General features: G+C 41.0%; 1 protein-coding gene across 3 annotated transcripts in view; it reads left to right on the top strand.

The window, feature by feature from the left end:
- The window catches only part of TEX14 (testis expressed 14, intercellular bridge forming factor), a 150,276-nt gene that overhangs the window by 91,808 nt on the left and 33,995 nt on the right, over nucleotides 1-24,473 (top strand). For all 3 annotated transcript variants that reach the window (XM_072136277.1, XM_072136276.1, XM_072136278.1), the window contains 7 exons: nucleotides 1,083-1,822; nucleotides 3,641-3,711; nucleotides 6,129-6,205; nucleotides 10,232-10,375; nucleotides 15,661-15,737; nucleotides 16,178-16,277; nucleotides 23,506-23,577. In XM_072136277.1, the coding sequence (XP_071992378.1) occupies nucleotides 1,083-1,822; nucleotides 3,641-3,711; nucleotides 6,129-6,205; nucleotides 10,232-10,375; nucleotides 15,661-15,737; nucleotides 16,178-16,277; nucleotides 23,506-23,577 (1,281 nt within the window). The remainder of the gene's footprint in view (nucleotides 1-1,082; nucleotides 1,823-3,640; nucleotides 3,712-6,128; nucleotides 6,206-10,231; nucleotides 10,376-15,660; nucleotides 15,738-16,177; nucleotides 16,278-23,505; nucleotides 23,578-24,473) is intronic.

The raw sequence follows: 24,473 nt of genomic DNA, 5'->3' as shown, positions 1-24,473 counted from the left end.
AACTACTATAATACTGCCCCCTATGTACAAGAATATAACTACTATAATACTGCCCCTATGTACAAGAATATAACTACTATAATACTGCCCCCTATGTACAAGAATATAACTACTATAATACTGCCCCCTATGTATAAGACTTTAATTACTATAATACTATCCCCTAGGTACGGGAATATAACTACTATAATACTGCCGCTTAGGTACGGGAATATAACTACTATGCCATATAACACAGCCATCCACACACCACCCCCAGTATACAGCCAGAACCCCCTGTGTATAGCCAGCAAGCCCCCCTGTATACAGCGAGCCAGCCCCCTGTAAATAGCCAGACCGCCCCCCCAGTATATTGCCAGCCAGCCCCCCCAGTATAAAGCCCCCCCCCTGTATATAGCCAGCCAGCCCCTCCTCAGTATATAGCCAGCCAGCCCCTCCCCAGTATATAGCCAGCCAGCCCCTCCCCAGTATATAACCAGCCTGCCCCCCCAGTATATAGCCAGCCCCCCCAGTATATAGCCAGCCAGCCCCCCACTGTATATAGCCAGGCATTCCCCCAGTATATAGCCAGTCCCCCAGTATACAGCCAGCCAGTCCCCCCAGTATATAGCCAGGCCCTCTACAGTATATAGGCAGCCTGCCCCCTCAGTATACCGCCACCCCCCATTATACAGGCAATCTGCCCCCTGTATGCAGCCATCCTGCCCCCCCAGTATACAGGCAACCAGCCTGCCCCTACAGTATACAGCCAACTAGCCTGCCCCCCAAGTAAACAGCTAGCCAGCCTGCCCCCTGTACACAGTCAACCTGCCCCCCGAGTATACAGCCAGCCAGCCAGCCTGCCCCCCCCCAAGTATACAGCCAGCCAACCTGCTCTCCCAGTATACAGCCAGCCAGCCTGCTCTCCCAGTATACAGCTAGACAGCCTGTTCCCCCAGTATACAGCCAACCAGCCTGCTCCCCCAGTATACAGCCAACCAGCCTGCCATCCATCATTTCTTTTTTACCCCCCTGCGTGAACCCGTGTTCTTACCCTTATGGTATTCAGTAATTTTTCTTTCCTTCTTTGTTTTGTTGTTCAGGCACATTTAAGGAAATTACAGACCCGTTTTATAAGGCCACCAATATTCCTAGTTATAATGCAAGCATGGCTGTTTCCTATGTGGATTCACAGACTGAAACGCTCTGCGACTTTGTAGATGATGCAGACGAAATGAACGCTGACCTGAGCTCGCTACAGAAGAGAGACCGCAACCGAGCCGAGGATCAACAAAATGCTGAAAGCTCCTCCATTTCACTGTCATTAATCAGTAATTCTGAGACGAGTACAAGTTCTGATGCAGAGGAAGAAGATATCGATTGCCATAGCTTAGAAATAGGTGGAGACTGGCAAGCTGAACTACAGACACTAGATAATAGCTTCAATTTAATTCAGATACATAACAAATCCACTGTTGATAATCTTCTATATATTCAGACTACTTTGCGAGGGGAGAAAGCTGTACTCAATGCCAAAGAGGATCAAAAAGAATCCCAAGATGCCTGCAAAGAGCAAAATATATTTCCTCACAATGGTAGAGATGAGACGGATCATGTGCTTCCACAGAAATCTTATGGTGGATGGTATGCAAAAGGCCCTCCACATCGCTATATTCCTCCTAGAGGGGCATCCTACGACAGAACTGACATTGCATCTGATACAAGACAAATACAGAGCAAGACTGTTTTAGAAACAGCAATAAAGGCTTCAAAGAATAGGGACTGGTGTCCTGACCTTGGATCCTGTCAGCAGAAGACTCTTGAAAAAGTATCTTCTAGTCAGGTAATATTAATTATATAAACACATGCCTTCCACATAGAGCTCATTTTGTGTGTGGAGGGAAATAAGCTACATTCAAACATCAGCCAATCCTTCTATCCCGCTTATTTTGATTGAAGAACTGTACTGTACTGTAGGACACTCCAAGGTCTACACATGCCAGCTTGTTTTCTAACTTTTACTCAGTATGTAGAAACATGTACAACTACAAGTGGGATTTTTACAGGTTGGGCCTTATTTCAGTCTTCAAAATTTGATAATTTGATTTGATTCACAAAATTCAAAAAATGCTCTACTCTGTAAATATATAATTAAATACTTGTTCCAACGAACAGTCTCATCAGATCCTTTCCAATTTAAAATGGAAGATTCCCTTGGATTTATCTTTCTATTCCTCTCTCCAATCTCTGCGGTCCGCCAAAGGTCCTTCACTGGGAAATACAGATAGATAGTGCAGATTACTTGGGTAAAGGGTAAAAAGCGATTTTATTCTTAATACTCACAAAAACAGTAATAAAAACGCTTGTGTCAAAGTTGATTATTCACTGAGCAAAAACGGATATATAGGATAAAACATAACTTTTATTGTGGCGTCTAGAACAAAATTGGAGGGGACAAACCAATCTAAAATCCAGCCATAGTCATATATTTCTCTTGACTTGGCTCTATAGAGTTAATGGAGTCTAAGCTCGTGTCAAAGTTGACAAAGGACACCAAACACCTTTCCCGACATAGGTTTCGTCTCCTTAGGCTTCTCCTGGGGCATGGTGTTTGACGTAATATCCAAAAACAGTTTTTTAGGAAAGACTGTTGATTGTAACAAATTTGTTTTTGTATTTAAATGTTGGAGTAGTAAATCTGGGCCATGGTGTCTATTTTGACATCCAAAGAGTTCACTTGTAGTCACATCTGACCAGACTACATTCTCCCACTATTTTACAGTTCAACTCCCTTGAAGATGATTTGCTTAGCAATGGAGGTGATTTTCTTTAAAGAGTAACTGTCATTTCAGATTTTAGTTTGTACAGAAACAGGCTGCAAAGTGCCCATTTACTTAACTTCTTTGTTGTCAAGGGCTGTCTATCTCTCTCTCTCCTCTCCTGTTTGTCTACACAGAAGTAAGTTTTAACCCTTCCTGCTTGTTCCCTAGCTGTAGTATGGTATAAGCTTTATTTTCAAATATCAAGCTGAAAGTGAAATGGCTAATCATGCTACTTATATCTATCTAAACAAACACAGGGAGAACGATTGTGTGCTCGAAAAATGGAAATATATTCATCCTTTTAATTAACAGTCAGTGGTTGACTATACCTAGTAATTCTGGGATGCTGAGGGTCCAAGGCAGTATAGCTATACTATACAATATATTAGTTTTAGTGACTAATGGGTATAGATGTCCCAAGTGGACAACTCTCTCCTTTTCACACAAGATTTGTAGTGAGACATCTTTTTTTTTGGTCATTAGTTGAACCAGCTAATATTATTTTTCACTCAAGTGGCAGAAATGCTTTGTTTTTGAAACAACATTTTATTTAATTTCCAATATCAAAAATACAGAACAAAACAATATTATGCATGATATACAGGATTGGTCAGCATTATGGTATGGCTTATTACATACCTTTCCACAATAATGCCAGAAATGCTTTCTAACTACTGTTGGGATTTAAGCTGGTGTCATAACTTTCTGTGGCTTTTTAAACCTCGATTTCTTCATGTGTTCAATACTTTTTTCCTGTGTAATTTTTCATAAATTCATCAAGACATGCCACAAAGAACATAAAAGTATGCTATTAAATTATTATTTTATCATCCTCACAGGATTTCATGCAGATAACTAAAAGAAGGCCCACGAATAGTCAGGCAGATGACGATGATATTATGAGACATAAGTGAGTTCCAGTTATAAAGTGTCAGCTACATCAAAGAATACATATACCATTTGGGAAACTGGGAAAACCTATTTGAGTATAAGCTGAGGGTGGGAAATGCATTGGTCATAGCCACCAGCCAGTATATAGCTGGCCAGCCCCCTGCCTCCCAGTTTACAGGCAGCCCCCTGCCCCCAGTATGTAGCCTGCCAGCCCCTATGGCTCAGTACGTAGCCTGCCAGCCCCTGCCCCCCAGTATACAGCCAGCCCCTGCCCCCAGTATTTAGCCTGACAGCCCCTGCCCCCCCCCAATATATAGCCTGCCAGCCCCTCACCAGTATATAGCTTGCCAGCTCCTGCCCTTAGTATGTAGCCAACAGCCCTTGGCCCCCACACACCAGTTTATAGCCAAGCCCTTCCCTGATCATGCCATGCCGATAAGAAAAAAGAAATGACACTGCACGCACCTTTCCCACGCGCCCTGCAGGTCTTCTTCTAGCTTCGGGTGCCCCGGATCGAGTTCCTCCAGCTCCTCTTAGGCCACTTGCCGGCATCATTGTGTGCGCCGCTGGCATCGCGTAGGGACCAGAAGAGGAGCTGGAGGAACCAGAAGATGAGCTTGAGAAACCCTAAGAAGAGCCAGAGGACCCGAAGATGACCCGAAGCACCCGAAACAAGAATAGGTCCTGCAGAGGGTGTCCTGCAAAGCTGAGTACAGTGTTAATTTTTTTATAGACTCTGTGTCTATGTTTATTTCCCTAGTCTGTGGATGGTTTATGTGTGGTATGTAGCCTCTAAGTTGTGATTTGTAAAATGCATTTTGGGAGGGGGGATATTAAAGGCTGTGTGCTGTATGCATGGTGTGGAAATGCAAGAGCCATTTGCACAAAAAGTTATGGGGCCCGGAATGTTGATGTATGAGACTGTTGCTAGACAAACCGTAATATTATTTTATGTATGTAAATAAATCTTTCAGTGTTAAAAAGCATATACAAGCAATACATTAAGAGTACTTTAAAAAAAATGACAATGTATGGATAATTAACCTTTATGTATTAATTTACACCAATACTAGATTATTATTATATTTGTAATTGGGATATTGAGAATATTGCCATAAACCTGTTTTTCCATACTTTTCCCTATTTGTCTAATGGAAAATCTACCATCAATATCAAGTATGATAAACCAGGGACACTTACTCATAGATCCAGGCACTGAGCCGTTTTGGCCCATATGCATAATTTTAAATATTGTTTTTAGAAGGAACGTAGATATGGATAAAAATATAAGGAGATTATCACAGTGCCTGGATCTATGAGTAGAGATGAGAGGATCTAAGGTTTGGCTGCTGAACAGCCAATCCACCAAATTGGCGCCCCAAGCTTCTAGCCATGCGTATGATTGGCCAAGCAGAGGGAGAGAGCAGGGGGTTGGGTGGGGCATGTTCGGGAGGGGGGGGGGGACATGTGTCTCATCCAGGCACTATGACTGGGGTAATATTCTTATATTTGTTATCCTTAGCTGCCTTCCTCCTAAAATCAACTTTTAAAATTATGATAATGGACCAGAAGGGTTTTGGGGGGTTTTACCAGAGCTCATCCGTGCACTAGCTTTACAGGCTGTTACACTGTGCAGGAGCACCTTCCCCCTCTCACTGTTTGAGAGTACGTCAGGCAGAGGGAGCAGAGTGATCTCACTTGGGGGGCGTAACTGCCTGTGAAGCTACAGCACGGAAGGGCTCTGGAAATGCCCCTAGATACTTTCTATTTCATTAGCATAATTATAAAAGTTGATTTTATAAGGGAGGAGGCCATGGATAACAAATATAAGAAGATTACCACAATCACAGCGCCTGGATCTATGAGCAAATTTCCCTGGCTTATCATGTCATCACCAACAAGCCATCACATGGACATGCACATGGGGTGGGGAAGTTATGACAAGGAATAAAAAATGGAAATGAAAAACAGGTGTAAAAAGCTAAAAAAAGAGTTTAACATCAGTTTTGAACATACAAAATGGCAACAAGCATTAGGTAACATTCCTGGACACCTGTGTAACCATATCTTTCTGTTTGCTGTTAGTAGAAGCAGGACTGTTAAAATGCATGTATAGCTGGACTTGAAATACTGGGGGAACCTACTACTGCTCTTACTCAGAGGGGAGGGACTGTACTTCTAGATCTCACATATGAGTGCAGCCAGTGCTCCAAATATATACATTTAAATAGATTTTTCACAGTCTAACACACACACCCAAAGCTATCTCCAGAGAAAAAACCTAACACTGTCTGCAGCTTTGTATCGTTGAAACTGCTTTAGAGTCCCTATAAGCGCAATCAATTAAGTGTAAATAATTCAATCCAAAATGACCATATTTGTAAGGTTCATGCCAGCGTTTAACTCATTACTTATTACTTTTTTTTCATTGGACAGATATTATCAAAGTCCAGATGCTGCTCCACAACGGCCAAAAATTCAATTGGCAAAGGGAACACTGCTTTCTTGTCCATGTAAGTGTTTTAATTCTATATTTTAACTGTACATAAATTGTTACTTAAAGAGAACCTGTCACCCATAACAAAAGCACAAGGAGTTGCTTACTTAAGTAATCAACTCCTAGCGCTATCTCCAAAGCAGAAGTTTTACCCTGCTAGCGTTATCGAAACCCTCCAATAACGCTAGCAAACACTGCTGCACTTTGAGCGTGGTGCAGTGTATTCATGAGGGGGCAGTCTGAGGCGCTGCCTCTATCCCGACCGCCCTGCCCACTCCGTGGGTCGTGGTGACTGCCGAGCTTCATGTGGCAGTCACCGCCCCTAGCCCCGCCCCCTCATGAATATGCCCTCATGAATATGCCAGACAAACGCTGTTCAGCGTTTCTATTGTACTTCGCAGCAGCTGCTGCTGCATCAGAGGTAGTGCTGTTGTTATGGGTGTCAGGTCCTCTTTAATAATTTGGACTCAATTTAATATATATATATATATAATCCTGTTTTAAATAAATACCATATACACTTGAGACACTTGGGGCTAAGAATACAAGTTATTTCAAGAAAAGATTACCAGATAGAAAAAATAGAGGGAATCATAAATGTCTGTACTGTATTCCATAGAACGTGTCTTCCATTGCAGTTGGACGTTATAGTCTGTGCAGAAGAGTTCACATAATAACTTGCTTGATAATGCTTTTTTAGGGTTGTCAGCATTTATTATTGATGGCCACCCCTATTAAATATTTGTTTGAAAAAGTACACCAGTGCATGTTGTTTTACATAGACCTCTTTAAAGTGATGCCTGCAAATACACCAGTGCATGTTGTTTTACATAGACCTCTTTAAAGTGATGCCTGTAAGTACACCAGTGCATGTTGTTTTACATAGACCTCTTTAAAGTGATGCCTGTAAGTACACCAGTGCATGTTGTTTCACATAGACCTCTTTAAAGTGATGCCTGTAAGTACACCAGTGCATGTTGTTTTACATAGACCTCTTTAAAGTGATGCCTGTAAGTACACCAGTGCATGTTGTTTTACATAGACCTCTTTAACCCGTAATAGCACGTCACGGGTCGGCCGCGGGTGCATGGAGAGGGCTCACGCGCTGAGCCCTCTCCATAACCGGTAAGTCTTTGCTGCTGGGAACACTGTGAGAATAATGTTCTTTGATTTCTCCAGCTTTCAATACTATACAGCCAGGGCTACTAAGGGACAAACTGGATCTGGCTGGAGTAGACCACCATCTCTCTAGTTGGATCCTAGACTACCTCACAAACCGACCTCAATATGTGAGAGCCCAGGATTGTGTGTCGGATACTGTGATGAGTAGTACAGGTGCACCTCAAGGTACAGTTCTGGCTCCAAACTGATTAGGAAAGCCAGTTCTGTCCTGGGGGGGGGGTCCTCTTGACACAGTGCAGGTGGTAGCTGAGAGGAGGACACTGGGTAAGTTGAAGTCTATTCTGGAGAATAGCTCCCATCCCTTGTATGAGACTGTGGTGGCGTTGGGGAGCACATTCAGTGACCGACTGCTTCACCCCAAGTGTGAGAGGGAGCGTTATCGTAAGTCATTCCTCCCCGCTGCCCACAGGCTGTTCAACAAACAAGGCCCAAACAGAAGTAACCTGCGCCCCCCACCTAACCAGTCCCTGCAGGTCCCATCCACAGACTAAACATCAAACTGCCGATCATTGCTTGTCTGTTTTTTGTCTTTTTATCCCCCTTTTCTTTTTGTTCATTTATCCCTAATATTATTGTTGTCATAGTTTGTACTTCACTCTCTGTACCCTCTCTGCTGCTGTAACGCTATGAATTTCCCCACTGTGGGACTAATAAAGGATTATCTTAAAGGCTTACTGGTAAAACCCGGGTGTTTTCCCGCTGACCGCTGCCGGCAAAGCTGCCGGCGGCTTCAAAAGGATTGCGGCGCATGGGCGCCGCCATCTTTTCGAGGATCGCCGCTCCCCTTGACGTCATCGGGGAGCGGCGATCCGTCGCCATGGTAACCTCGTGTCTCACGAAGACCCGAGGCTACTTCAGGTTAACCCATGCATTACAATGTGCTGTCAGCACATTGTAATGTATGAGTAGTAAAATACACATATACTGCCATACTGTAGTATGGCAGTATATGATAGGATCGTGCAGACACCTTAGGGTTAAAGTACCCTAGGGAGTCTGAAAAATACTAAAAATAAAAATAAAAAAAAGTTTAAAAAAAAATTATAATAAAAAACCCTAAAAACTCAAATCACCCCCCTTTCCCTAGAACTGATATAAATATAAATAAAGAGTAAAAATCATAAACACATTAGGTATCGCCGCGTCCGAAAATGCCCGATCTATCAAAATATGATAACGGTTTTTCACTGCGTTTAATCCCGTAACGGAAAATCGCGCCCAAAGTCGAAAATGGCACTTTTTTTGTCATTTAAAAAAATAAAAAAATTCTATAAAAGGTAATCACAAGGTCGAACAGTCCTAAAATTGATAACATTGTAAACGTCATCAAAATCTGCAAAAAACGACACCACCCACAGCTCTGTATACCAAAGTATAAAAAAGTTATTAGCGCCAGAAAATGGCAAAATCCCCCCCCAAATTTTTGTACAGGTTTTAATTTTTTTTAATGTATGAAAACATTATAAAACCTATATAAATTTGGTATCCCCGTAATCGCACAGACCCAAAGAATAAAGTAGACATGTCATTTGGGGCGCACAGTGAAATCCGTAAGATCCAAGCCCACAAGAAGAAGGCACAAATGCGTTTTTTTACCAATTTCACTGCATTTGGAATTTTTTTCCCGCTTCCTAGTACATGGCATGGAATATTCAATACCATCTCTATGAAGTGCAATTTGTTATGCAGAAAATAAGCCGTCACACAGCTCTGTACATGGAAAAATAAAAAAGTTATGGATTTTTGATCATGGGAGTAAAAAAATGAAAGTGAAAAAACAAAAAAGGGCCAGGTCCTGATAGGGTTAAAGTGATGCCTGTAAATGTTCCAGTTATCCACAGGGTGTCACTCTGTAACCATTTAAGAGATCAGTATGGTGGGCATGTGATTGCAGGAAGAAGAAATCACAATTCTTTGTATGATGAACTTATTTTATATTTTGCCTTGCATCTAAGAACAGAAAAGTCTGTGTTGCTATATCTGTCCTTTCAAAACTATGCTGCACAGTATTAATAGGGACAGTCTTGACAAAACTGTCCAGAATTTCTTTTATTGATGATCAATATCTGCTCAATGGGTAGCCAATGACCTTCCCCTGCACCAGTCGGCTACTAAACCCCTATTTTGTGCAATGCTACAAAACACAGGTGTAGGAGTCTACGCACAGTGCTATTGACAGGCACTCTTTATTAGGATGTCCAATGTGAGATTAACAATTCATAACCATTTCAATTGTATACATCAATGGACATTTTTATAATGTAAATAATGTAGGGTACTATATTTGAGCTGAATGTATGGGTTTTAGCCAACCCTTGTATTGAAATGAAATATATCAGGATATAATTTGCATAGTATGAGTAACTGTTCACATTAGTGTAACACTAGCTCGCTTAGCACTGACTGTGAGAATCTTTAACGTCTGCAGTACACACAGCTATTGAGATACCCTACCCTCACCCCACTTGTTTCACCCAACAGGGCATCCTCAGAGGTCTAGTGCCTATAGACAAGAGATGAGAAGGAAGATAAAAAGTGCATCTTAATTTACTACAGGAATTAAGTATTTTTTAATGATTGCCAAGGTTTTTTCTCTCAATTTGCTTTATTAGTATTTGTCATTAGGGTGTGTTCACATGTTCAGGATTCTGGTTACAGTCTTTCTGAAGCCAAAGCAGGTGCTGGTAAAACAGTTCAGAACAAATAATCTAGATATTCCTCTATATTTTTTTTTTACTCCACCCCTGGTTGGTTTGGACGTCATAAACTACACCTGAAAACCTAAACGTGTCGACGCACCCTTATGGTGGAGTTATCCTATCCTATAATTAACTGAGAGAATTGTTTATTTCCATCATAGTGAAGTCAAGCAGTCAGCGTGCAGAAAACGGTAAACTTTATGAATATTATTGCGGTGATGACACCAAAGAGCTGAAAGGTGACAAGGATTGGAGTGAGGACCGTGAAGAAACTAAATTGGAGAAACTATTCCACACATTTGCAGGTTGGATTACCTTTAAGAAAAGCAGATAAATTCTCTGTTGCTAGATACTATGATGTATTCTTCCTAGAGTATAGAAATGACATATTGGGGGTCATTTGCTAAAGGCCCGATTTGCGGTTTCCCGACGTGTTACCCGAATATTTCCGATTTGCGCCGATTTCCCCTGAATTGCCCCGGGATTTTGGCGCACGCGATCGGATTGTGGCGCATCGGTGCTGGCATGCACGCGACGGAAATCGGACGGATTTGGAAAAACCGCCGCATTTAAAAAAAAATAATCTGTTGCGGAGCTTGCACTTACCTTCACTCAGCCCGGCTCGGTGAACTCCAGTGCGTTCCGATACTTTTCAGCGCAGCAGCGCCACCTGGTGGACGGCGGAGGAACTACCTTAATGAATCCCGGCCGGACCCCAATCCAGCGCAGAGAACGTGCCGCTGGATCGCGAATGGACTAGGTAAGTAAATCTGCCCCATTATGCTACTAGTCCATCTCAGAAAGGTTTGGAACGTCCTGATAGTTTGTGTAGAATATCAGAAGCAATCCTGACCACCTACAAACTGCTCGTGACTGTGCCTTCTTTCAGCTGTGACTTGCGGTTTGTATACATCCAATCCACGGTGATGGATATTCTGCTGCAGTTAACCTGTAGCAATAGTGTTTGGACCCAGCCTAAGGAAGTTGCTTCACAGGATAAGATCTATGACTGAAATATACCAAAGTGCATCAAAAACATAAACCATGTACAGTCATGGCCAAAAGTTTTGAGAATGATACAAATGTTAATTTTTACAAAGTCTACTGCATCAGGTTTTATAATGGCAATTTGCATATACTCCAGAATGTTGTAAAGAGTGATCAGCTTAACAGCAATTAATTGCAAAGTCAATATTTGCCTAGAAAATTAACTTTTCCCCCAAAACACATTTCAACTTCATTGCAGGCCTGCCTTAAAAGGAGCAGCTAACATTGTTTCAGTGATTGCTCCAGTAACACATGTGTGTTGATGAGGACAGGGCTGGAGATCAATCTGTCATGATTAAGTAAGAATCACACCACTGGACACTTTAAAAGAAGGCTGGTGCTTGGAATCATTGTTTCTCTTCTGTTAACCATGGTTATTTCTAGAGAAACACGAGAAGTCATCATTGCACTGCACAAAACTGACCTAACATGGAAGAGTATCGCAGCTAGAAAGATTGCACCTCAGTCAACAATCTATCGTATCATCAAGGAATTCCATTGTTGCCAAAAAGGCTCCAGGGCGCCCAAGAAGGACCAGCAAGCACCAGGACCTTCTCTTAAAAGTGTTTCAGCTTCGGGATCGGGCTACCAGCAGTGCAGAGCTTGCTCAGGAATGGCAGCAGGCAGGTGTGAGTGCATCTGCACGCACTGTGAGGCAGAGACTCCTGCATCGAGGCCTGGTATCAAGGAGGGCAGCAAAGAAGCCACTTCTCTCTAGAAAAAACATCATGGACAGACTGATATTCTGTAAAAGGTACAGGGAGTGGACTGCTGAGGAATGGGTTAAAGCCATTTTCTCTGATGAATCCCCTTTCCGATTGTTTGGAACATCTGGAAAACAGCTTGTTGGGAGAAGACAAGGTGAGCGATACCACCAGTCTTGTCTTATGCCAACTGTAAAGCATCCTGCAACCATTCATGTGTGGGGTTGCTTCTCAGTCAAGGGAATCGGCTCTCTTACAGTCTTCCCTAAAAACACAATCATGAATGAAGATTGGTACCAGAATGTCCTCAAGAGCAACTTCTCCCAACCGTCCAAGAGCAGTTTGGTGATCAACAATGCCTTTTCCAGCATGATAGAGCACCTTGCCATAAACCAAAGGTGAAAACTAAATGGCTCAGGGAACAAAACATAGAGATTTTGGGTCCATGGCCTGGAAACTCCCCAGATCTTAATCCCATTGAGAACTTGTGGTCAATCATCAAGAGACGGGTGGACAAACAAAAACCAAAAAATTGTGACAAAATGCAAGCATTGATTGTGCAAGAATGGACTGCTATCAGTCAGGATTTGGTACAGAAGTTGATTGAGAGCTGCCAGGGAGAATTGCAGAGGTCCTGAAGAAGAAGGGTCAACACTGCAAATATTGACTTGCTGCAGTAACTCATTCTAACTGTAAATAAAAGCTTTTGTTACTCATAATATGATTGCACTTGTATTTCTGTATGTGATAAAAACATCTGACAAATCAGAGGGCAACAGATCATGTGAAAATGTAATATTTGTGTCATTCTCAAAACTTATGGCCATGATTGTACACTATAGGTTCTTTTGGTTTGTACATAGATTGAATTTGTATGTAAGTCAGAACTGGTATATTTTATAATTGTAACTCTGTAAGTCAGTTGTACTTAAGTCAGGGACGACCTGTAACTTAGAGAAGACAGTTATAACCAAACAGATTGTCCGCAATACCAAAAACTGGACTTTGCCAATTGTAGTCAACTTTCCTAGGGCATAACTGTGGACTTGGTACTCATATACCCCAAGGACTTAAAGGGGTATTCCAGGAATCAGCATAATTCATATACAAGTGGGCACTCAAAATATAAGCCAATGTGTAATTAGTTGTTATTTAAAATTTTGCTCCCCTTAGCAGAAAATGCTGGTGACATAGACTGTAATGAAGAATTAAAATGCTACCGGCCCTTTAATCAGTCCGTTAATTTCCTCCGCGCGGTCCGTCGCAGAAAAGAAGATGGCCGCTGGTCACATGTCCACATCACATGTCCTGTACCTGCCTGGGCAGGGTCATGTGATCATCACTATGTTTGGCTGTAGTCGGTTGGTTGCAGTGCAGCCAGTATGGCCAGTGTTGTGGTGATGGCAGTTACAGATCATTACTATGGTAACAGAGCAAGAAAACCTGTTACATCATCACTGTTAGCAGAGCATAAGTGAAAGGAGGAGTTACTGAGAACTAAAGGATCATGGAACTTGTAGTTTCCAGTGGCGGCCATCTTAGTGATAACTCCACCTACTTTAGAGAGGCCATAAATTTTGTAAATCATAAAATCATATTATTTTAGCTCCGTTTTGTGACTAATGGCATTGAGTATTGTTGTATTCATTTATTTATATCATCAAGGGTTTTTGTGTCAGACGTTCATATTCCCGGAATACCCCTTTAAGTTAAAGGGAAACGATCACCAGATGGACAAGTTTCCACAGACGCAGTAATACATCATGTATACATGTTGTTTAATAAGCTGTGCAATATGTGTATTTTTTCCCTCCTCCTCATCTCAAAGATACCCCTTTCTACACTCTCTCTGTGCATGATCAATAGCATAACCATCTTTAAGAGGCGGGTGCTGTTGATTATGAGAGTGCTGCACTGAGATCCTGTACGGCACCCTCTCTGTGAAGCAGCAGCGTAATAACCTCATCATCACGCTGCTGAGCCATCATCTAAGTGCTTTCATTATTTTAATGCAGGGGGCACAAGATATGTGTGTGTGAAACTACAGGGAGCACAGCTTGTGTGTGTGTGGCTCCAGGGGCACAGAATTTGTATGTGTGTGGCTACAGGAGACACCGCACAACTGGCACAGCATGACCTTAACATGTAGCCAATCTGGCAAATTGATGCCCCCAGCTACTAGGCATAGTTGTGATCGATCAGTTGTGAAAGAAGTACAAAACATAACGTCCCTTTCAGAAATGCATACTGTCAGGGTACATTGGCAATAAAATCAATGCGGATTCCACGTATGTCTATTCCAGTAATGCATCCCACCAATATTCCCTAACTCATTGACATATAAACCTCTTAACACAGTTTAAGATGAATGCCATCATTGACTGACAATGCTTTGGGGTAAGATAAATGATGTATTAGACAAACTTTCCCTGGATCTTTTTTTTTAGTTACCACCCCAAACGGAGATACTTGCAGATGAGGCACTGAAAAGTTATAGAAAGGCAAAAGGGCCTGCATACACCCTAACCTTGCCTAGTTCTCAATTTGTTTCAACTACCATGTGAGGAAATTCCCACACACAATTGGAACTTCCCACAATTGGTACTTATACTTCCACTTCGTTTAAAACTTACAATTTCCTTGTTAAATGCAAACCTATTTCTCAAACAGGGAAGACATTGAACCAAACCTCTCCCCTCACTGTGCCCTGGGCATTCTCACCATTCACCACATTGCCCAAGTGTCTTGAGTGGCTCCTTCTACGACACCTATGGAGCTTAATCTGGAGTAGGGTGCGCTGGGGGCAACTTTTACGAGTCCTTGCAGCTGAGACTCAAGCCATCCCAGCTCCCTATCCTCCACAAACGCTTGATGATGTGCCAAAATCTCTGCCACAGATTCTATAACAGTGTCAGGATTCACTTGGCTGCATTGTCACTAGGTAAATGTCCGACCGTGTCTTCCTGGCTTTTCTTCTAATGGCCATTGCACTGCTCACCACTTCCCATCCACTTCTAATACCTCCCCTAACTAACTTCCTACTATTTCCCAGTCATTCCCCACCCCTGTCAATGTGGCCTTCCCCCTCACCAACCAACCAAAAATTATATTTCAGAACACACACTAAATTAGATGATCAATATAAAAGCAGAAAAAACCTTTGCCAAGCAATAGATCTGACAACTAGAACAGAGAAAGACTTAAAACAATGGTCAGTCTCCTGAATCATGCACTAGTCCGATTGCCATTAAAATTTGGTGGGGAAACAGAACAGCATTGCCAAGATATTTCAATAGTGTTGCAAAACCCTTAGTGCAGTTTGCCTAACTTGCCAGATAATCCAATAGTGGAACACGCTCTTAATAAATCTGGTCTGTTTACACAGTTATACCTTTTTTAATGCACTTTGCTTCATGCTGCAGAATTGTGGTGCAGACAGAAATGTGGCGCATCTAAGTAAATGTGGCACAGACTCTGACTAAGCACTAACACACCCCTTTAGATGCACAGTTTTCTAAAGCATCAGACAAGTACAAACACTACACAAAATTGTTGCAGACTCTTCATAAATCCATGTGCAAGCTCCAAAGACTTCTTTTTAGACAGAAAAGTGGCGCAGACACAATAATATACAATATCTGGGCCATTATACATCACTTTGATGCTTTGAGTCCCCTCCTGTAGCCTTAATCAGCTTTTAAAGCAACAGGCTCTTTTACCAGAACCTTATGTTATAATGCTACGAGATTGGATCTTTAGCTGCTATGAGATTTCCCCACTGTACAGTCCATATAATAGGAACCTAGCTTAGACAAAATGTCTTCTTGTTTTTTAATTAGGTAAAAAATACCAGTATCAAGAGGGTGAAAACTACTGTGACAATCCTGTGGGAATGAAGCCAGTCCAAATAGAAAAGGTAATAAATTGTTAATAGCTTATAAGAAAATGATTTGCTTGTAACTAACATGAAAAACAATGTGCGTACTCAATAGTACTGATGAGAAACTAAGAAACATGTCCCTCTAATATAGGGCTCTACTATATGCTGTCCACAATATGTATCAGAAGACTGTATGACACAGAAAAAAACCTATATATATATATATATATATATATATATATATATATATAAACATAAAACACTATATATAAAACAAAGATCCTATTTACTGCATACCCTTTATTTATGCCATGTGCGCAACCTAGAGAAATATGTAACCAAATTATACAGTCAACAGAAGTGATTCTGCTGCATCAATCCACTGTCTTGACTGACTTGAATGTCCAAAAATTTATAATTTGCATTTACCAATATGAAAATGTATATTTTTTAATTTATTGACTCACTTTTGACAGGACACTTCCAAAGACACAGATGATTCAACTCATAGCACTGAAACCAGTTACTTCACTCCAGAAATTGATATTTCAATGGAAAAGATGGACAAAGAGGCAGGTTATACCTGAAACTGTGGCATGTAGCTTTATTTCCTTATGTTTATTTGATAAATTTAGATGCTACTTTATGAATCTCTATTGAGGTTAAATTTGTGGTAATGGAGATGTTTCTACAATACAAGAATTCTCAAAAAGCCCTAAAAAGGACTCTGTCACCAGATTTTACACCAATAAACTAGCAGCACAAGCAGCTAAGGTATGAAATGTCCTTTCTAGAATTCCCTCTTTTATGTTTACCTATAAAAATGATATCAACTTTTATAGGCAGAAAAGGAAGCTGGGCTCTATAGTATTTCAGATCATACTTTTGGTATCATATTAATATCACATTTAACTCTTTCAAAATGAATCATGCATGTACAGAACTGATACAGACAGTTAAAGACATAGACAGGACTGCCCCCCCCCCTTGTGTCTCCAGTTCCTGTAGCTCACAGAACTACAAGTCTCAAGTGCTCTAAAAAATGAGATTCTCATATTTCATATAACATCAGATGGTTCTAGCCATGCCAACCGGACAGCTGCTGATCAGTGCCATTTGATTAGATTATTGCTTGTTCAAGTCCCAAATGTTTACAAATAAAAGAATAAAATAAAAAAAATGATAAGTCACCTAAATGCCCCATACCTTATAAAACTCCCACATATAATAAAAAATGAAAATCACCAAACTATCCACACATACAGTACAGACCAAAAGCTTGGACACACATTCTCATTTAAAGAGTTTTATGTATTTTCATGACTGTAACAATTGTAGATTCACACTGAAGGCATCAAAACTATGAATTAACACATGTGGAATTACAGTATATACTTAAAGGGGTATTCCAGGAATCAGCATAATTCATATACACATGGGTCCTTAAAATATAAGCTTATATATAATTAGTTGTTATATAAAATTTTATTTAGCAGAAAAATGCTGGTGACATAGACTGTAATGAAAAATTTAAATGCTACTGGCTTTTTAACCAGTCCATTAATTTCCTCTGCGCTGTCCGTTGCAGAGCATACACAGGACAGAAGATGGCAGCTGGTCACATGTCCACATCACATGTCCTGCACCTGCCTGGGCAGGTTATGTGACCACCACTATGTTTGGCTGTAGTCAGTTGGTTACAGTGCATCCAGTATGGCCAGTGTTTTGGTGATGGCTGTCACACATCATTACTATGGTAACAGAGCAAGAAAACCTGTTAGATCTTCACTGTGAGCAGAGCATAAGAGGTAGGAGGAGTTACTGAGGACTAAAGGATCAGTGGCAGTGGAATCAGTGGAATCATAAAATCAAACTATTTAATCAAACTATTTAAATTTGTGGTAAGCTCCATTACCCCAAATTTAACCTCAATAGAGATTCATAATCAAACTATTTAAGTTTTGTTACATTCATTTATGTATAGCATTATCGGTTTTTGTATCAGACTTTCATATTCCCGGAATACCCCTTTCACGAAAAAGTGTGAAACAACTGAAAATATGTCTCATATTCTAGGTCCTTCAAAGTAGCCTTTGACCTTTTGCTTTGATTACTTCTTTGCATACTCTTGACATTCTCAAGAGTCACCTGAAATGGTCTTCCAACAGTCTTGAAGGAGTTTCCAGAGCTGCTTGTTGGCCCTTTTGCCTTCACTCTGCGGTCCAGCTTACCCCAAACCATCTTGATTGGGTTCAGGTCTGGTGACTGTGGAGGCCAAATCATCTGGTGTAGAACCCCATCACTCTCCTTCTTGGTCAAATAGCCCATATACAGTCTGGAGGTGTGTTTGGGGCCATTGTGCTGTTGGAAAATAAATGATAGTCCAACTAAATGTAAACGGGGTGCTGCTGCAAGATGCTTTGGTAACCATGCTGGTTCAGTATACCTTCAATTTTCAAAAAATCCCCAACAGTGTCACCGGCAAAGCACCATCGCACCTCCTCCTCCTACATGCTTCATGGTGGAAACCAGGCATGTAGAGTCAGTTCGTTCACCTATTCTGCGACACACAGAGGCACGGTGGTTGGAAGCAAAGTTCTCAAATTTGGACTCATCAGACCAAAGCACAGATTTCCACTGGTCTAATCTCCATTCTTTGTGTTCTTTAGCCCAAACCAGTCTCTTCTACTTGTTGCCTGTCCTTAGAAGTGGTTTCCTAGCAGCTATTTTGCCATGAAGGCTGCTGCACTCAGTCTCCTCTTACCAGTTGTTGTAGAGATGTGTCTGCTGATAGAACGCTGTGTGGCATTGACCTGGTCTCTAATCTGAGCTGCAATTTCTGAGGCTGGTGACTCGGATGAACTTATCCTCCGCATCAGAGGTGACTCTTGGTATTCCTTTCCTGGGGTGGTCCACATGTGAGCCAGTTTCTTTGTAGTGATTGATGGTTTTTGCAACTGTTCACAATTTTTTGAACTGACTAACCTTCATTTATTAATGTAATGATGGGCACTCATTTTTCTTTACTTGCTGTGTTTTTCTTGCCATAATACAGATTCTAACAGTCTATTCAATAGGACTATCAGCTGTGTACCACCTGACTTCTGCACAACACAGCTAATGGTCTCAATCCCATTTATAAGGCAAGAAATCCCATCTTGAAGCTCAAAAAAAAAATTCATGCCAAAAACTAGGATTTTTGTGTATCTATCCAAACAAAAAAGTAATAAAATTGATCAAAATGTCATATTTACACCACAAAGATTCCAATAAAAATGAAAGCTCATTATGCGAAGCAAAAAAGCCCTAATACAGCTAAATCAACAAAAAAATCTAAATGTTACGCAAGGGATGGCAAGGGATTTTCTCTCCAAAAGCATTTTTATTCTGCAAAATAGAGCATAAATAACATGATATCTATGCCATGGGGTGTATAAAACAAAAGGGTTTTTTTTGCATTCCTACCAAGGAGATTAATTAAATATAATCAATGGGCTATACACACCTCAAAATAGTGTTCCAATACTCCTTGAGGGGTTTTAGTGTCAAATGGGGTCATTTTTCAGTACGGTATATTATAAGCTCAGCAAACTTGCCCTCCAAAAGCATGATGGCGCACCTTCCCTTCAGCACTCTGTTATGGACCCATAAAGTGGTTTACATCCACATGTGGGGTATTGCCAGAGTAGAGAGAAAGTACACTACAAAATCTGAGATGTGTTTTCTCATTTTAACCTGTATAACCATTTACATTTTACGGCTAAAAAAAATATTATGCTGTCAACATTCAAAAATTTCATATAGAAGTTCCATTTTGTCTTTTTTCATATTTGCGGCTTAAACAGTTAACACGTTTAACAAGGTCTGTTTTGAATAGTTTGGGGGGTGGAATTTAAAAATGTGGTGAATTAATTTTTGATTAATTTAGATTTTTTATGAATAGGCCCCTACAATAATTGAATCTTACATCTGGAAAATTGCTGATTGATTTGTACGCCTCCTAACATCCTAATAAAATAAAATAACATAAAAAATTATGTCAACATAAAGCAGACATATAGTTAATGTTAGCTTGTAACCTATTTGGGAGGTTAGGTTAAATATGTGATGAGCATAACATTTAGAAATAATCGGAAAATAACCCTGGTAAGTTTAAGGGGTTTCCCACTTTCAGCAAATAATTTATATTGTTTGTGTAAGGTAAAGTTATACAGTTTTCCAATATACTTTCTGTATCAGTTCCTTTGCTTCTATAGAAGGCTTCTAAGTTTACTTTCAGGGGAAATAATGGGGCTCATTTACTAAGGGTCCACGGACCGCACAAGGGCCGGATATTCTGCCGATTTTGGATTTGCACTGCATTGAAAAGGGTATTGTGTCACACACTATCGGATTTTGGCGCAATAGCGACGGCTTTCATGCAACACAAATTGTGAGGCGTGCCGTCGGACAATCCGCCGAATTCGGACAAACCGCAGGATGTAACTTAAAAATTGTGTCACAAGCCAAGCACTTACATGCACTGGGAGGAAGATGGTGAACTCCGGCTCACCTAATCGGGGAAGCGACACATGCAGGATATCGGGCGCACGATCTTAGTGAATCGTTGCACAGTGCATTGTCGTCGGACAATGCACTTTTGGGATCTCCTCCGGACCGGGTAAGTAAATGTGCCCCAATCTGTCTATGCTGATATGACGGACATGCAGGTGCACAAGCTGTAATTATCACACAACACCTATTAGTACAGACGGTCCCCTACTTAAGAACACCCGACTTACAGACGACCCCTAGTAACAAACGGACCTCTGGTAATTGGTAATCTACTGTACTTTTGCCCTAGGCTACTAAAAACAGCTATAACAGTTATTACAGATTTCTGCAATTAAGATTTATTGTTAATCCTGGTTCTTATGACAATCCAACATTTTTAAAATCCAATTGTCAATAATATTTGGCTCGGGTTACAATTATAAAATATACACTTCCGACTTACATACAAATTCAACTTAAGAACAAACCTACAGACCCTATCTTGTACGTAACCGGGGGACTGCCTGTATCAGTCATAATAACAGCTTGTGGACCTGCATGTCCATCACATCAACAAGACAGATTCTTGCCACTGGAAGTAAATAGAGAAGCTTTCTATAGAAGTACAGCTAGTAGAGTTTTAGAAAACCATGAGGAATTGATAAAGAAAGTCTATTGAAAAATTGTGTAACATTTCATTACACAAATAATATCAATTATTTACTGAAAGTGGCCAACCTTTTTAAGCCCTTCCCACCGCAGCCCTTTTTCGTTTTTGCGTTTTCATTTTTCACTCCCCATCTTCAAAAATCTATAACTTTTTTATTTTTCCATGTACAGAACTGTGTGATGGCTTATTTTCTGCATAACAAATTACACTTCAAAATGGTGGTATTATATATTCCATGCCGTGTACTGGAAAGCCGTAAAAAAATTCCAAATGCAGTGAAATTGGTTAAAAACGCATTTGTGCTGTATTCTTGTGGGCTTGGATTTTACGGATTTCACTGTACGCTCCAAATGACATGTCTACTTTATTCTTTGGGTCGGTACGATTACGGGGATATCAAATTTGTATAGGTTTTATAATGCTTTCATACATTTACAAAAATTAAAACCTCCTTTTTTGGGGGATTTTTCCATCTTCTGGCGCCAATAACTCTTTTATACTTTGGTGTACAGAGCTTTGGGATGTGTCATTTTTTGCTGCCTTTGATGATGTTAACAATGTTATCATTTTTAGAAATGTGCAACCTTTTGATCGCTTTTTATAGAATTTTGTATTTTTTATAATGGCAAAAAAGTGCCATTTTCGACTTTGGGCGCGATTTTCCGTTACGAGTGAACGAGTGAAAAACGGTTATTTTATTTTGACAGATTGGGCATGTCGATACCTAATGTGTTTATGATTTTTACTGTTCTTTATATTTATATCAGTTCTAGGGAAAGGGGGTAATTCTTTTTATTATAATTTTTTTAAAAAACATTTTAAAAATTTTTACTATTTTTCAGACTCCCTAGGGTACTTTAACCCTAGGTTGTCTGTACGATCCTACCATATACTGCCATACTACAGTTTACTCCTCATTCATTACAATGTGCTGATAGCATATTGTAATGAATAGTTTAACCCGAAGACCCAAGGCTGCCATGGCAACGTATCGCCGCTCCCCGATGACATCACGGGGAGCAACGATCCTCATAAAGATGGCAGCGCCCAGTTTTGTCGACGGTGATCAGCGGGAAAACACCTGCCATCGGTGCTGGCACCGATTGTGGATGTTACTGGTAAGCCTTTGCTGCAATATGCAGCAAAGACTTACCGGCTATGGAGAGGGGTCAGCCCGTGAGCCCTCTCCATGCACCCGGCATGTGACATAGTATTACGTCACATGTCGGTAAGGTGTTAAAGCATCTAAAGTTGTATTAGCATAAAGAGACACATAGCAAATTTGAAAAATCAGTCCAGGTGAAAAAGAGGGGGTATTCCCATGAAGGCAAGTTTCTTAAATGTACCCAGTTTAACAAAATAACACATACTCTAATTCACTGTTATTAACAAAAATACAGCATTTTACAGATATAATTCCAACCTGTCTCTAACAGTCCTGGTGTACACAGTTTCAGTTGCCCCTGGTTTCCGACCCGGGATCTTCTGACTTTAGGGTCAGCAGCCATCCTGCCTGACGCTGTGGAGCTTCTCTATGCTTCGGCTCCCTGCAAAGGCCCCTCACCCCTGCATTCCAGGGGGACAAGCCCTCACATATTGCCACAGACACTGACCTCCTGCCAGCAGCAGTGTGAGGAGTGTAAATCTACAAGCTAAAGGCAGATACGTTCTTTATCCATGGCAGAGGGAGGGAGGTATATAGTCGGGCTGTGTATGTTATGGCCGTGATGGCAGAGGGGAGAAAGTCATGTGTAATATGCATCTCATGGATCTCTCCTCTCTCTTCTGCCCCATCGCTCTTTCTGAGTGTTAGATAATTGTACAATCTAAGCACATTGTCAGCACATAGAACTAGAGAGTTCATGAAGTGTCTGCTTAGTATAAGATTTCACTCTCTGGAATCTAACACTGACCATAACTTAGTGATAAGAGCTAAAACAGTAATACAACAGAGTAAAATTGCAAAGTAATGGTTTAATATTATCTTTATTGTGCAAACATCACTAGGGGATTGAAATTTGATAATTTGCTTTCAAGGGCGAACCTTTAACCCCTTAGCGCTCCGCACAGTAGCTGTACTGCGTGTGCTCCTGTGATTAGCGCCCAGCGCGGTACGGCAGGGAGGCGGTGCCGGTTCGGCTCTGCACCGGAAACGAGACGGCATCGGGGGACGCGGGGTGTCAGCGTCTGACATCTCTAGGTAACACCGTGGTCAGAGTGGGCTCCGATCGTGGGTGTTTAACCCATTAAATGCTGCGGTCAGCGCGACCACGGCATTTAACTTGCCTTTTCGGAGGTCGTCAATCGTAATATAACAGCCATCAATGGCAAAGCTTCTTTGAAAACGAAAAAGAAAATCAAAAGGAGATTTGCAGATACACGGAATTAGGGGTCATGGAAAAAAATAATTTTCCCTGGTTCCTGTACCATGGTCCTCTGGTTGTGCGGGAAGTGATGGTGGTCACTTGAGGGTGAACACTGTCCCATTCTAGGACAGTATAAAAACACTTAATGTACAGTATAAACATTTACAGTATTTACTATTTATTTTTTAATATTTACATAATATTTTTAATTGTTGTTGCATCTTCTTATAGGTAGTGAATGTGTGTGATGAAACAGACCATACATTTGAAGAATGGAGTCCTGGGCCAAGCTCCTCTATGTGCTTTGGTAAATGATTTAATACAAATCCTGTATAAACATCTCTATAATTTCCACAACCTGATTAAAGGTTTTAATGGACATGGTCAAAAAATTAAAAATTGAAGGCTTATCTTTAGAATTAATAACACAATTGGATTGGCGCACGTCCAAGAACTGAGAAGAATAAAGCGGGTAGTCGCTGATATAAATAGTCGGTGACCTGCACCCAGACTACAATATGAATCACAATATGTGAACCAATAGAACCAACACAACACTAGTTTGCGCAGCAACAAAGGTACCTATAAATCAATATCAACTCATATATGTACAGATATATGTGTTTGATATCATAAACCGACCCTATGGGTGTGTATGAGTAACTGTATACAGAGTTGTGATCCGTTTCTCCACTGTGTCTAGAAGTCCAGAGAGGTGTACATACACTTTATGTGGTTTTCCCTACCCCTGTTCCTTTTGTTCTTATTCACTGGTCTTACCGTAACCCCCCTTACTCCCCCTGAACCACAACTCTTCCCAGTTCCTTGTCTACACTGTCTTCTTGCTTCCAACCTTCTAGCCATTTTCTCCCCAAAATTGCTGCACCTTCCCAATTAAGATTCAACCCATCTTTGCTGTAGAACCTGTAGCTGTCAGTCCAGTTCTCCATGAACCCAAACCCCTCCTTTCTACACCAACTTTTGAGCCACTTGTTTGCCAACCTATTCTCTCTATTTTCTGGTGTGGCATGTGATACAGGCAGTATTTCAGAGAAATAATGGAATCTCCCAACAGCCAGCACCTGTCTGACCTTGCTTGTGCTCCCATCCATGTTCTTACTGGAACAGACAGTCCCCTGGTTGCTAGAGGCCATGTCTTGCTGCAGCATCACTACCGCTGTGATGATATCCCCCTCATCCACC

The sequence above is a fragment of the Engystomops pustulosus genome, chromosome 2, assembly GCF_040894005.1.
Source record: "Engystomops pustulosus chromosome 2, aEngPut4.maternal, whole genome shotgun sequence".
Classification (NCBI taxonomy): domain Eukaryota; kingdom Metazoa; phylum Chordata; class Amphibia; order Anura; family Leptodactylidae; genus Engystomops; species Engystomops pustulosus.
Note: the sequence above shows the minus strand (reverse complement) of the source record. Positions and strands in the feature narration are given on the sequence as shown.